The following is a 15,380-nucleotide window of genomic DNA, read 5'->3' as shown; positions in this document are numbered from 1 at the left end:
GGTGGAGCAAAAATTACACACAAATAAGGATGCGATGAACGTGTTCCGTCGCAATGTCCGCCGCGTCCAAGGTTTATTTCATCACCCTGATCCTAGTGTGATTTCATCTGAAATCACGTGGAGACAGGGGATTGCACGAAATCAACAAAAAAGATGACACAGTACACTGTAACTTCAACAACACAAGTCCAAAAAAAAAATCAAAACAATGGGCAATCGAGGTCCAAAGCCAGAGAAAACCCTATATTTCAGCCAAGCTAGAGAGGGAAAACTATTGGTTCCATTGTTTCTTTCAAAAGATTCAAGTCAAAACAATCAGTGGCTTCAGTGGCTTTGTATTATTTTAGAAAAAGAGAATTACATAGAATGATACTGAACTACGGATTTAATACCATGGGTCCACCCTTAACCACAGATCCAACAAGTATTTATCACAATACACCCAACAAATCCTGTCTTATTCAGGAGAGCTTTGTGCACACTCTTGCATCTTTATAAACCTTTCCAGTGCGACAAAAGTATCCTTTCTTTGGTGCACAATGCACATCCTCTGAGCATATGCACAACCCTTCCAGCGCGCACCCTTCCCTGACAATGGTAACATTTCCTTGAATGCCGAAAATTTGATCCGTCCATTCACTAGAGAACAAGCCCAAGGGATCATAACCATCTTTGACCTTCAAAAATTTTCCACGCCCAGAGTATTTTTTCATTACACCATCAAATGCAATGTTCCTGTTCTTTCCCCAGTGCGGGAGCCCACCATATTTGAATAATGCCATCTGCTCTATCTCCTCAAGCTTGTCCTCGTGTAGCCTAGGAGCCATGGGGTCCTTGGCCCTGTAGTAAGAAATGTCAAAATCGATCCCATCCTCTTGCTTGCCCAAGTAAGCACTGGAGGCCTTAACGTAGCGCATTAGTATTCCATTGTAGAGCTCAATACCACATAGAGACTTGGGGTCCAAGTCTCTAAGTTTCTTTATATCAGAAATAAATTCCCCAACCTTGGCTAAACCAATACTGATTGTGGTTTGGTGAAAAAATTCGCCATGAATTCTTGGATCCCAAGCACATGCCGAGAGAAGGCCGTCGTTGGGGCTGTCAAGGCAGGTACCAGAGGCTTGGAGGCGATTATGGTATCCAACCACAGGGTAGCCGGTGAAGAACAGTCCGTTGTTGGTCAAGCCATAAGCACCAGTCAGCAGAGTTGATGTCAATAGCTTAGATGAGATGCACTTGCCATTCGAATCTTGTGTGGCCTCTGATGCTTCCTCTACAATGGACATGCATGGTCACGATGAGAAATTAGGTTGCTGCACTGAACCTATCAAAATTGAACAACTTTCCATGATAAGTGGGGGACGCGGCATGGTGCAGTGATCAGGCCGAGTGCCTAACAAGGTACTCAGACCCCAAAACATGTCTCCCATGGTGCGCGAGCGACAGATGTCCACAAAGGTTGTTAGCGATTTTTTATTTTTTATTTTTTATTTTTAACGAGTCATTGAAGATATCAGCAATTTTGGAAATCATTAAGCATAACAACAATTTTCTCTTGGGGGCGTACCTGCATTTAACAGGTCATGCCTTCCATTCTCACTATAAAGTAAACCCTTTTGAAAAAATAACAATTTTCTCTTGAAAATTGCTAAATAAAACAGCTATTTAAAAAACTGTTTTATTGAAGGCCAAGTATCTTTATAAGTGCTGAGGTCGGATCACCTGACCTGCAATGCATTGAGTTCGTGTATGTGGTGAAAAGGTGAGGTAAGGACAACTATAATAAATGAGGTATTCATATTGAATAACACAGGTTTTTTTTATGCCATGCCCTCTCATGGAAGCCATTTGCCTCTTAGCAGTGTGGATCATGTCCAAGGAGCCCCCTCCATCACCGTACATCTTTAAGATGTATTGCATCCAAAAAGACCTGATCAGCTGACTCCTCACCAAGTGGAAGAGTCCCACAAGTTTTTTTTTTTAATGGGCAAGCTGATGAAAAGATCAGGTGCAATATGATTGCACAAAAAAATGTGATTAAACACCTGATCACCCTCCATCTTGGGATATGAGTCCAGATCCAAATAAGATCTGATGATGTAGGGTTGAATTTGTACATGAAATGCATAGGGTAATACCGGCTCTATTAACAAAAGACAAAAAATCAAGATTTTCACATGTAAAATGTACAAATTCGTTCCAAATATGCTCATATTAAGATCTTAGACCTAAGTGATTGCGCATATTAATCTGGATCTCGATACAGAATGAACCGAACCTTTTAGAGGCCTCCTTGTACGATTTAATTCTTATGAAAATTGAGATTCAGCTGCATACTCTCTCTCTCTCTCTCTCACCTGCTATTCTTGTGAGACCCACTGCTACAGTTGGTGTAGAGCGGAAGGGTATGAAATCCATGAGGCCGTTCCCTGAAGCGTTTGAGGAAACACGATCATCAACCCTGTAAATAGCCTTCTGTTGGGCTGGAAACCACGTTATGTCAGCAAATTCGTGCTGTCCTCCGAAGGCCACCGCCATGCTCTCTAAATCTGAGTCGCCTTTCACCACATTTGTGACGGACCTTTTGAAGAGTGGCTCCAACCTCAGGGTCACCTAATAATCATGTGTAAGTATAAGCTATATTCAAGAGCAAACAGAACATGCCTAGCCTCATACTCTTCGTTCAAGATCATGGTTCACATGTTTGTATGGATCAACCATATGGCCTTGCGTACTACACAATTAATAGCTCATAATTCGTTGTGCCCATTCTCAATGGGGCATAATAGCATAATAATTCAAGAACCTTTTTCAAAGTATATTATTTTGTTTTGGCATATTATATCAGTTAAGTAGAGACAATGAAATTGAACCCTTAGAAGGACACACTAAAATCATTCATGAAATTTGATTCCTTGCCTGCAGGGTATATATATATCGAATGTAAGGGACATTAAAAGAATGTATCTTGCGAATTTGATTAGGGGTCCCGATTTGGTATAAGTGATGATAAGCGTAGAGTGGTGATTAGATACTTGTGCTTGCTACCTTATTTGATATTCAACATAGGTATCCTAAAGAATGTAAAAGTTGGCAGCCCATATTGTTCAACGTAATTATGAAAAGGACTTGTTTGCAACGCATCAACCTCATTCAGTCATGACATGTCATGGGAATTTTGTAGAAGTATGCACAAATCATATTTTGATCAAAAGGATATGAAAATATTAGGTATGTTTTGAAACATGGCATTGTCCAATAAATTAGTGAGCTGGAGACCGTGCTTGTGTTTTATAGCCAACTACTATGTTTCTTCCGACATGGGACTGCATTGTGTTTTATAGCTAAGTACTAACTATGTTTCTTCATGGGACTGATTTTGTTAGATGCAATTTGTGTGTTCGAAAAAGTGTAGCAATCAGCCCTTCACATGTGATATAAACTAGAATAGCAGTGGATATAGTAATTGATTGCATAACTACTTCCTCTTTTCCTGACTTGGTTGTTGGTTTGTTTGAAAAGCCAAGCTGTTGTCACGTTCAATGCATTGAAAGTTTTGCCCAGATATAGTTTCACTTTTTCTGTTAACAGCAAACGACATTTTGAACAGTTGCCATTATGAGATTTTGTAGACGTGATATTAGAGTGCTCTCTTGATCAGTATATCACTACTTTCTATTTGTTTGAGAAGAATAAGAAAAAAAAAGTAAAAAGGATGCCGTTAGGCATTAGAAAAGAACACCATAAAATGACCAAAAGAAAAAGGCAAACGATTGTTTCAAGTGTGAAACAGAGCTGAAGAAGCAGCGCACCTGAGAGACGACTCCAAGCACTCCCAAGGAGACTTTGACAGCATTCAACTGAGCATCATTGGTCGTGAGAGACCGAACCACCGCATAGCCATCACCGGGCGAGGCAGGGGTCACCACCCTCATCCCCACAACGTAGTCGTGCACGGCAGCGCCCTTTCCCCACAGGGAGCTTCCATGTGCTCCCGTTCCGAGCAGCCCGCCGATGGTGAGTCCCCACCAGTAGGGCGCGTAAGGCAATGCCAGCCCTGCCTTGGCCGCGTTGTTTATCACATCCCTCAGCGTCGCGCCACTCTCAACCGTAATCGTCATGGTCGACGCATCCACACCGATGGTGCGGTTGAGAAGGTTGGTGCTCACGATGAGGCCTGCAGTTCCCCCCGGGCACACCAACTTGGGGATGCTGTGGGAGTAGCGAGTCACCACCTTCATCTTCTGCTTCTTCATGGTGGCCCTCGCCACCACAGCTAGCAGCTCCTGTTCTGAAGCAGGGTAGGCCACCTCCGACGCCGAGCACGTCGACCTGTCTGGAAAAATACCGTAGGCATTCGTCACGGTACAGCTCCTGGAAGCCCCCACCGAACACTTCACCACGCGGCCGGGTGGGCTGCAACTGGCCCTGGATAATGCAAGCGCTACGACCATGAGGAGTTGCAGAAGCAAGGTTGCCATTGGACTCAATGTTATTGGTCGGATAGAAGAATGGTAGGCTTTACTTTGCAGGATGGTTGTCTAAAGCACTGAAAGCAGGTGCATTTAAAAGGAAAGCCACTTGATTGGGACATTTTCATTGTCTTGCAGGTTGCTTAATGTTTAATTGCTTCATTGCGAAAGAGGAGTGATTTGGGGATGAGTGATCAGCATGGGCCACCCGGTAATTTAAAGGAAGGAAATGAGGCTAGGCTTGAGTGACAGATATGCTGACGTGACCAAACGCGTCTTCCTCTTTGGATTTGGTGGTAAATGACGTCGGATTACTGTGTGAAGGTCGTGAAGGCCAGAGGTTTGTACTGAGATGACTCCATTTGATGGGTATTACATAATAGAATTTTAGGGGAGAGTGCAATCACGTGAATAGAATATGAAAGTCCTGTTGAACGGATAACGTGTTACTCATTGTGTTTGGTGAAGCACACAGTTTTGAAATAATAGTGGCATATGCACTTGGAGTGGAAGTCAGTCTAGGCAGAATTTTAACGAAAGAATGGCTCCATTTCATGTCACTTGTGGTCTGAAGGTTTGGAGGACTTGGGCGAGAATGGTTCGCATCATTGCTTCACCTGCATACGTCTCTCTCGTTCACCACCATATGCACAATTTAAGCATTGTTTTCGTGATAGGCAAGGGAAGGTTAGCCGGAGCCCGACCGGTTTACAATCAAATTCAAAAGACAATCACAAGGCAAGACTAAGACTGGGAAAGCAATCACGTGGTTTATCTTTCCTGGATTCTAATCCTCCTGACTCGTTTCCATGCAAGCCAAATTTCTAGCAGCATAGTTGCTTTCTTAGACACCAAAATACATCGAAAATAAGCAAATGAGAACAATGTGTCGACGTCGATCTTCACTCTCACGCTTCCCGGAAGCATCCTACCTTCAAACAAACGATTAATGAATCATGCCTTGAGGATCCTTACCATATAGGGTCAGGGTTTGGTGATAAACAATGTTTTGATTAAAACGTGGGTCGGACTCAAAGGGTCCAATTAATATATGGAGCCGGGTATGGTTCGTGAAACTTCATACCAGACTCAGGCCCGACTCGAGTTCCCATTAAGATCCACAAATTTTCAATGTAAAAAAGATAAAAAATATTATTTTACCAGGTATGGTCCGGATCTGGTTCATGGAATCCTTATAGAATCCGGGTATGGTTTCTCTTATAGTGAGTCTGATTAGACCCAGATCCGGACCTGTTTCCATCATCTTAAATCAGGTCTGGGTTTGGTTCTACCTAAATCCAAACCAAACCCAACCCGTTAACACCACTACTTGAGGACTCCACCACCACCTTAGGATGATCTGGAATCAAAGCAAGGACTTCCTACCACACTACGATTTAGGCATAATGCAAAGGAAGATGAGTATAAGGGCGTTAGATCTAAAGTTGTTTTGCAAACAGAGAATATCAAATTATTCTTTGATATGAATATCATAAAACAACTTATTATTTGTCCTGAAATTCATAAAACCTTAAAATTACATGGATCTCTAGCTCAAGGGATGTATGGATGGAGGGAAGGGAGAGGTTTGGGCAAAAGAAGATCTATGAAGTAGAGATCCTAGTAGGCCTACTAAATGAGCCGAACAAGTCGATCCCATCTTGTTCAGGCTTGGCTCGTTTATCATTAAACTCAGCTCAAGCTAGGCTCATGTTCGTAACTAGATGAGTTGAGCCACGAGCTCTCATTAAAAAAATATTCACTATAAGAAATCTGTGAATTAACGACGATCGCAATCCATCGCTAATCCGTCGTTGTACAGTTTAGCGATGAATTAGCAACGGATAACTTTTATCGCAATTTCTTAGTCGCTAATTAGTGACGGAAACCTTCTGTCGTTAGTTTTGTCGTTAATTTGTGATGAATTAGCAAATGCCATGATTCGTCACAAGGCCGTCGTTAATCTGTAGAGATTTGGTTTTGCGACAGATATAAATCCATCGCTATTGTAGTGATGGATTAAAATTCATCACAAACATTGGTTGTTTCACTTTTGCGATGGATAAATATCCGTTCCTAATCTGTCACAAAATTAGAGGCCGATACTAATTAGCGACGGATAATATCCATCACTAATAATAAAAATATATAAAAAAATTTATTTAAAATATAAATATCGAGAAAAAATTTCTCGTGATACAATTTATATATCCTGTGTATAAAAAAAAGTACACATAAAAAATATATATACAAAGGAACTATAACAATTTATCAATCCACTATAATCCTCACCAAGTTCTAATTATTTACAAGTGAACATTTGCAAAGGGTTTCTTTTGAAAAAATAAGAAGGTACAACAAATTCAACACATGAATCTAATCATCGCCAAGATTCTGTGCATCATCTTCTTCATTGTCTTAATCTGCCCCTTCATCTATGCCTTCACCAGCTCCTCTACGCTGATTATCTCTAGCATCCTACAAGAGAAAAAAAAGGTTAGTATTGATAAACAAAATATAATAAAATAAATTATATGCAATGCACCTAATCTAAGACAATCAAAGTAACATGAGTAAATTACACATAGACTAGCTAGCAATAAAGTAAAGGATATTAATAGAATTCAGATATGTGTTCTATGGCTGAGAGAAAAAAATTTATAGTGATTCAATCATGCAAATATGTGTTCTAAGGTTGTCAAAAACTCTCATAGTGATTCAATCATGCATATATGTATTCTAAAGTAGTAAAGAAACTATCATAATGATAGAATCATGCTTATATGTGTTCTAATGTAGTAAAAAAACTTTAATAGTGATGAAATCATGCATATATGTGTTATAAGGCAGTCAAAAACTTTCATAGTGATAAAATCATGCTCATATATGATGAAATAATGCATATACTAGCTTGAAATTTAATGACATAAAACAAATGATATAAACTTTTTATACCTGACAGGCACCTGCAAACGAAGTTTTCTTGTCCCGAAAAAAATTGCACAACTCGTTACGAACAACGTCAAAAATTGCTTCATGTAAATAGTCACACATTGTGTCCTTAACAATCTGGCAGACACCATCCAAAAAATTAGGCGGGTCAGTCGAACGCTTGGAGTTGATGCTGGCGGGAGAACTCTGAGAGTCATGGCTGAAGGAGGCAATGACTGGTGAGGTATTCATATTACTCCCAAACCCGAACACACGACCCTTTTTGGGTTCACCTGTTGCAGTCACCCATGCTGCAGAATCAAAAGGCGGATGCTAAGTGGAGTCATCGTTATATCGCTCTACCATCTGTTGAATGTATGACTCCTACAAAGTAATGATTACAATATGAATTAATAATTAAGAATTACAATGTTTATGATAACTTGTATATTATAATGTTTATTAATACAATAAATACATACCGTTGTCATTCTTGCCTTCTCTGATACGAACACTCCCATAATCTTACATTTATGTGTTTCAACAAACACGTCCTTGTAAGGTATAATGCCTCCTTTTTCTACTTTCTGTGAAGTTAAATAATAAAAAAATCATTTAAAAGGTATGCAATAATACTTATAAATTTAACAATATATATTGATGAGTTACCATTTTCTTCAGGTGGCACCCAAAAGTCCTAGATCCACCTGTGTGTAGATGGGCATCGGGCATCTTCGCTCGGTTTTGTGTAGCCTTCATTGAGCGATTTTAAAATTCACGTCTCGCCCACTTGTCGCACATTGTATTCAAAAAATCTGACCTGATAGTAGGAGGATCATGACCCTTCCACTGCAGTGGATCATCTATCCCACTAGATGTTTTTCTTGCTGCAATCTTTATATTATACAATATGTCTACAAATCGACTAGCAGCCACCTTCTGCCACACCTGCCTCACATCCTGCTCCTCCATCGCAGTCGCAAAGCAATTCGAAGCCTACAAATAATTTCAAAAAGTTAGTATACATAACTATAACAAAAAATTAAATATAAAACACATTAGCTATGAGAAACGATTGTATACCATGAATAAGGACCACAATCTATCCAACACCTCATTCGGGTACTCTTTCCATTAAGCGATTGATCTTGGTAGATGTTGAACTAGTGACGGCCCAATCTCTCATATTACTTTTTGTGGCTCGAACCTCGCACTACACATGAATTGATATACACTAACTATTGATATACATTATTTATAAGATAAGTATTGGATAAGCGAAAATGAAATACTTACGATCGATTATCGATATACACTATTTGAATAAGTCATCGTGTATCAGACTGAGAAGACCCTACATCCAACATTGTCTCGTGATTTGTATGAACAACCGGTGTAGGTAGGTCATGTGCAGGTGAAACATCATCTATAGAAAAATGAGTTAGAAATTCACACAATGCGCATTTAAACTAATCAAGTATACAATTAGTTAAATGATATACCTATCGAAGCAGCCCGTGAAGATAAAGGTTAATACTAGCTACCACTGGGTGTTCGACCACTGTGACCTCCACGAACCATATTCTAACAAATAAAATTTTTATTTAGATCAGTTACACAACTCTATATCTTCATGGATACATAATCAAATAAAAAATAACTTCATGTAATACATTCAAATCATTCACATCAAACATTGCAATACATTAAAAAATAAGATATGACATCACTTGCTAATCATGGATAACTTATCATTAACTTGCAATACAATTGAATAAGTTACACAACTCTATACCTTCATGGATATATAATAAAATAAAAAATAACTTCATACAATACATTCAAACATTGTAATATATTCAAATCATTGCAATACATTCAAATCAAACATTGCAATACATTAAAATATAAGATATAATATCACTTGCTAATCATGGACAACATATCCTGAACTTGTAATACAATTGGATAAGTTACACAATTCTATATCTTCATGAATACATAATCAAATAAAAATAACTTCATGAAATATATTCAAACATTATAATACATTATAATACATTTAAATCATTTACATCAAACATTGCAATATATTAAAACATAAGATATGACATCACTTACTAACTATGGATAAGTTATCCTTAACTTGCAATACAATTGGATAAGTTACACAACTATATATCTTCATGGATACATAATCAAATAAAAAATAACTTCATGCAATACATTCAAACATTGCAATATATTTAAATCATTGCAATACATTTAAATCATTCACATCAAACATTGCAATACATTAAAACATAAGATATGACATTACTTGCTAATCATAAATAACTTATCCTTAACTTGAAATACAATTGGATAAGTTACACAACTCTATATCTTCATGGATACATAATCAAATAAAAAATAACTTCATGCAATACATTCAAACATTGAAATCATTGAAATACATTGTAATACATTCAAATCATTCACATCAGACATTGCAATATATTAAAACATAAGGTATGTATTACATGATATATTTCATTCACTTGAGTATGCTTCCTCATCACTAGTTTGACTTTCATATTCTTCCTCTTCCTCCTCTTCGTCCTCTTCTTCTTCTTCTTCTTCATTGGGCGCCCATCCACTTGGTATATCATTTGGATCACATTCTTTCATATGTGTGTCATCGGACAATGGAGATATGACATGCATATCATGTGTGACATCGTGACCATAAGAGAAGTCATACATATCATCTAATTGATAGTAATCACTCTCTTCAGCAATCTTGTCTTCCTGTAACTGATCATACTCGGGGTATAGTTTAGACTTTACCTTGCAAACTGCACACCATTCATTTCTATCTGACTTCCTTGTATTCGGATATGAAGTATAGTAAACTTGTTGAGCTTGCGAGGCTAATATGAATGGTTCATACATTCCAAAACCTTGATTTATGATTCACCTCCACAATGCCTGAGGCTTTGTCAACTCTTGTTGTAGTGGGATCAAACCAATGACACTTGAATACAGTTACCCTATTATTTATGCCTAAGTAAGTCAACTTCATTATTTCTTCTATAACACCATAGTAGTCATATTCATTTTTATCGTAGCTGCTACCCTTAACACACATGCCACTATTCATCGTTGACTTGTTTACACTATAGTCTTTTGTATGGAATCAATAACCATTTACAATGTATCCGTTGTAATATTGCACAACTTTGGTCGGACTATTTTGTAAATCACATATTCATTTATCATTAACATCACCATGGGGGATCTACAAGCATAAACAATGAATGTGATCATGACCAATTAAGTAACTTATTGTTGTTACACGAAAAGAATGTATGTCATCGTCCTTACCAACTCTTTCAACCATGCCACAAACTTATTTTTACATCCTTTTTGTACTTTTGCATCAGTGAGAAGTGAAAGTTCTCTTCGCAACTCCAGATCAGATTGTCTGCACTTAACAAATACATATATTATCGAACCATGTACGCACATATAAAACTTAGTGTTACATATTAAATATACTTACTCGATGTAGGGGTCAATCGCTGAGCAATTAAAAAGGATATAGATTTGTGCTGCGTCTTGCTCTTGATCTTCAAAGAGTCTTGACCGACAACTGCTAAAGGCATGCCTAAGTGGTTGAAATATCAACAGTTTGTCAGCTACAGTAAATTTTTCTCCAACATCATTACGAGGTGGGCAAGTATAACGTGTTGGAATGTGAGGTTTAAAGTACATAGATAAAAATTTTGAAATCTCTTCTAAAGTGTATGCCTCACAAATAGAACCCTCTACTCTTGCTTTATTCCGAACCTTTTTTTTTAGATCAAACATGCATCTGTCAACAATATACATCTCGTAATACAATAAATTTCTCAATAGCATTGAAGAGAAAAATATAAAAAAATATACCTTTCAAATGGGTACATTCACCGATATTGCACAGAACCACCAACCCTTAGTTCATATGCAAATGTATGATCATATGTTTCATAACATCGAAAAATGCTGGCAGAACTATCTTCTCTAACTGACAAATAATAGTGACGATAGAATCTTTGAGATTCTTTACCTCAGATACTATGACTTTCGATGCATATAATGTTCTAAAAAATCTACTCAACTCGTATAATACCTTTCATATAGGTTTGTCTACCATATCATGAAATGCTAGGGAAATCAATTATTGCATTATGACATGACAATCATGGCTCTTCAACCCATATAATTGTCCTTCATCTATCTTCACAGTCTGAGCAATGTTAGAGACGTAGCCAACTAAAAATCTCAACTGTCTCAACTATTGACATACCTGCTTGATTTGATCTGGTCCAAGCACGTACCTTGCCTTTGGTTTTAATACTTTTCCATTGTACTCTTTGAGTTTCAATTCTAATTTTTTACATATTACTTTTAAATCCATACGGGCCTTTGGATTATCCTTCATTTTCCCTTTGACATTCATTACCATATTGAACACATTATCAAACACATTTTTCTCTACATGCATCACATCCAAATTATGTTGTATTAATAAGGTCGACCAATATGGTAGTTCTCAAAATATAGATTTCCTTGTCCAATTGTGATCCTTTCCAAATTCAATGAAGGGCATCGGGCTACGGACATCTGTCAGTGCATATGGAAAGTATCGCAATCTTCTTAAAATCTCTATGCCAGACAACCGTGTAGATGGACCTTCCATTTCAGTTGTACCAGCTCGAAACACATTCCTTTATCGTCGGAACAAATGGTCGCTGGGTAGAAATCGACGATGACAATCAAACCAGCACAACTTTCTTCCATGCGTCAATCTAAAAGATTTTGTATCTTTCATGCAGTACAAAAATGCCAACCTCCCATGTGTGCTCCAACCAGATAACATACCATATGCAGGAAGTCAATGATTGTTCATACAACAACAGCCTTCATATTAAAGTTTTATTTTTTGTGGGCATCGTATGTGAGAATATCGTTATCTCATAGTATTTTTAGTTCATCAATCAATGACCTTAAATATACATCAAGATTTTGGCCCGGAGAGGTCGGACCAGGGATTAATAGAGACAAAAAAAGATTTTGACGCTTCATACACAAGCTTGGAGAAAGGTTGTATGGGGTGACAAATACTTGCCAACACAAGTATGGAGTTGATCTACTCTCAAATAGATTAAATCCATTTGTATATAAACCGAGTCTAACATTTCTCACTTCCATTGCAAAGGTCTGATGAGTATGATCAAAGTGCTTTCAAGCTTCCGCATCAACAAAATGCGTAATTTTGTCTTCATCATATCAAACTTTATTTGCATGTCATTTCATGTGTTTAACTGTCCTTGAAGACATATACAATCGTTGCAATCTAGGGGTGAGAGGAAAGTAGCAGAGCGACTTGTATGACACTATTTTTGACCTCGTGCTACCATTGCCTATTGTCTTTGGCTTGAACCGAGAATGCCCACATGATGAATATGATATGCTATTTTCTTGATTTTGAAATACAACATGCAGTGAATTGGACAAGCATCTATCTTTTGATACCCCATACCTAAAGCGTTGACCATAACCTTCGCACAGTAGAAATTTTGTGGTAATTTCTCATCTTTGGGCAACATAGTCTTTACAATAGAGCATAGACGATCAAAACATGATTGACTCAAATTATACTCGAACTTCAAATTCAGTAGTTGAAGAACTGCAGACAAGATAGTGTGACTCTCGCAACCATTCCAAAGTGGCTCATCAACATCTCTAAGTAAATCATAAAATCTATTAGCTGCATCGTTTGTTGTTTCTTCCTCTACCCTAGTTGGTACATCACTAGGACCCATAGCAGAATCCAGTTCTGGTCTTGCGGCATCAAATATCAAATCCACATATGGATTATCATGCACCACATCCACCCATGCATCAAAATTATTTCAAATTTCTTTACCATGAAGCATCCAATTCTGATAACCACTCACAAAACCCTTCAGGTATAGGTGATGTCTAACACCATGAGGTTCTACAAATTGATTGTTCTTACACATCTTGCAAGGGCACCTGATCCGACCTGTGGGATCCACTGTACTGACACTTGCCATTGCAAATTCAATAAAACTGTCAACACCATCAATATATTCAAGAGATACCTCATCGTCAACTATTATACAGTACATCCATTCACGGTTTGCAGTCGTTTTGTCCTATGATGTTAAGAATATTATCCTAACCAGTTAAAAGAGAATGATAAGAATGCTATGATGAAAAAAATATTAAATTTATCATGCATTCCTGGTAGATATAATGATTTGATATATAGATATAATGTCATTCAATCACAAGAACAATGATGCATGCATTAATAACTTAATATTTTCATGTGCAAAATCATTCATTTGAAGCATATTTGAAGCATTGATAACTTATTATTCATTTTTATATGTAAACTCATTCATAATATGATACATTCATTTGAAGCATATTTTCATGATATAATTTCACATGGAAGGCATAATCAAATTGAAAATAACTGCATGCAAGCATGTATACAGTTACATCAAACATTGCAATACATTCAAATCAATCATATCAAAACAATGTCAAATATGTACCTGCAGCAAACACACTTCAATATTCTGCTAACTATTACCATGACTAGCATGAAATTCAAACTCCAAAAATAAGAGCACTTCTATTTTCATACATTAAAATGATGCTCAGCATTATCTCTAAACTCCATCAAAGCAGTCCTAGATATCCAGAACTAAGTGAGTGTGTGAAAAAAAAATTGTTGCATCCAAGAAATTAAATAACCTGTGATGCGCTTGCATCACTTACTCACCACGGGTATTTACCCGATTTGCATGCTATTGCCTTTGCACTTTTTTATTTCTTTTTGTATTTTATTTTTAGCCGCATGCGATGCTTAGCACTAAGCATTGCACAATTAGCTCAGCTACGCACCTGCAAAGCACAATTATATACGACAAAAAAAAGGGAGGAGGTAGGGGCCAATGGCCATTGCCGGACCAAGACAAAAAAAGGGGTGGGGGGCGCAGGGGCCAAAGATACCCTTTGGCTCTTGAAAAGGAGGAGGCAGGGGCCATCTGCCCCTGCCGGACCAAGACAAAAAGGGGGGGGGGGGGGGGCAGTGGCCGATGGCCCATGTCGGACCAAGACAAAAAAGAAAGGATGGGGGGCACAAGGGCCAAAGACCCCTACGGCTCTTGAAAAAGAGGAGTAGGGGCCGATGGCCCCTGCCGAACCAAGACGAAAAAAAGGACCGGGGGGGGGGGGAGGGGGTAGGGGCCGATGGTCCCTGTCGAACCAAGACAAAAAATGGGGTAGGGGGCACAGGGCCCCTGCGGCTCTTGAAAAGGAGGAAGCAGGGTCTGATGGCCCCTGCCAGACGAAGACAAAAAAAAAGAAGAAGAAGGCAACGCAAGGGGAGAGAGGGAGCACGAACGACGATGAGAGGGAGTGCAGATGGGGAGCTCCGGCGACTAAAAAGGCTCAAGAGAGAGGGGGGGGGGGTGAGGTGACCGGATGAGGTTGGTCGCCCGACGAGGAGGCACCGATGGAGCTATTGAAAAAGGGGCAGCGGTGGTCGGACAAGAGGATCGGCGGAGACGGGAGGGTTAGGGTTCGATTTGGGGGAAATCAAAGAGAGAGAAGAGAGATTGTGGCGACTTGGACTGGCTTATATCAAAAAATAGTGATGGATTAGCGACAAAAATATTTTGTCTCAAACTTCATCGCTAAGTAGCGACTTCCATAGTGACAGAAAACTTATGTCGCTAATCCGTCGCTAAATTGCGATGGAGTTTGACACGAAACTTTTTCTTTGCTAATTAGCGACGAAGTATAAGACAGAATGTTTCTGTCGCTAAATTCGTAGCAAATTTTAATTTTAGCGACGACTAATTTTCTCTCGCTAAGCCGTCACAACATTATGACGAAAATAATCTGTCGCCA

General features: G+C 38.5%; 1 protein-coding gene across 1 annotated transcript; it reads right to left on the bottom strand.

Moving 5' to 3' along the window:
• Positions 1 to 321: 321 nt before the first annotated feature.
• LOC149829561 (putative L-gulonolactone oxidase 6) lies at positions 322 to 4,530 on the bottom strand. Its single transcript, XM_090015580.1, has 3 exons — positions 3,813 to 4,530; positions 2,358 to 2,613; positions 322 to 1,273 (listed from the first exon to the last, which is right to left on the bottom strand). Exons 1-3 carry the CDS (start codon positions 4,479 to 4,481, stop codon positions 462 to 464), a joined length of 1,737 nt encoding a protein of 578 aa, XP_089871706.1. The 5' UTR covers positions 4,482 to 4,530; the 3' UTR covers positions 322 to 461.
• Positions 4,531 to 15,380: the final 10,850 nt, after the last annotated feature.

Source organism: Nuphar pumila, chromosome 8 (genome assembly GCF_984573655.1).
Source record: "Nuphar pumila chromosome 8, dmNupPumi1.hap1.1, whole genome shotgun sequence".
Classification (NCBI taxonomy): Eukaryota; Viridiplantae; Streptophyta; class Magnoliopsida; order Nymphaeales; family Nymphaeaceae; genus Nuphar; species Nuphar pumila.
Note: the sequence above shows the minus strand (reverse complement) of the source record. Positions and strands in the feature narration are given on the sequence as shown.

Bases quoted from the DNA above. Each gene is read 5' to 3' on its own strand.
- LOC149829561 (XM_090015580.1), bottom strand. From the start codon at position 4,481: ATGGCAACCTTGCTTCTGCAACTCCTCATGGTCGTAGCGCTTGCATTA. The intron at 2,614-3,812 runs GTGCGCTGCTTC...CATGATTATTAG, and splicing joins TGCTTGGAGTCGTCTCTCAG to GTGACCCTGAGGTTGGAGCC. The intron at 1,274-2,357 runs GTGAGAGAGAGA...TGTCCATTGTAG, and splicing joins GGGTCTCACAAGAATAGCAG to AGGAAGCATCAGAGGCCACA.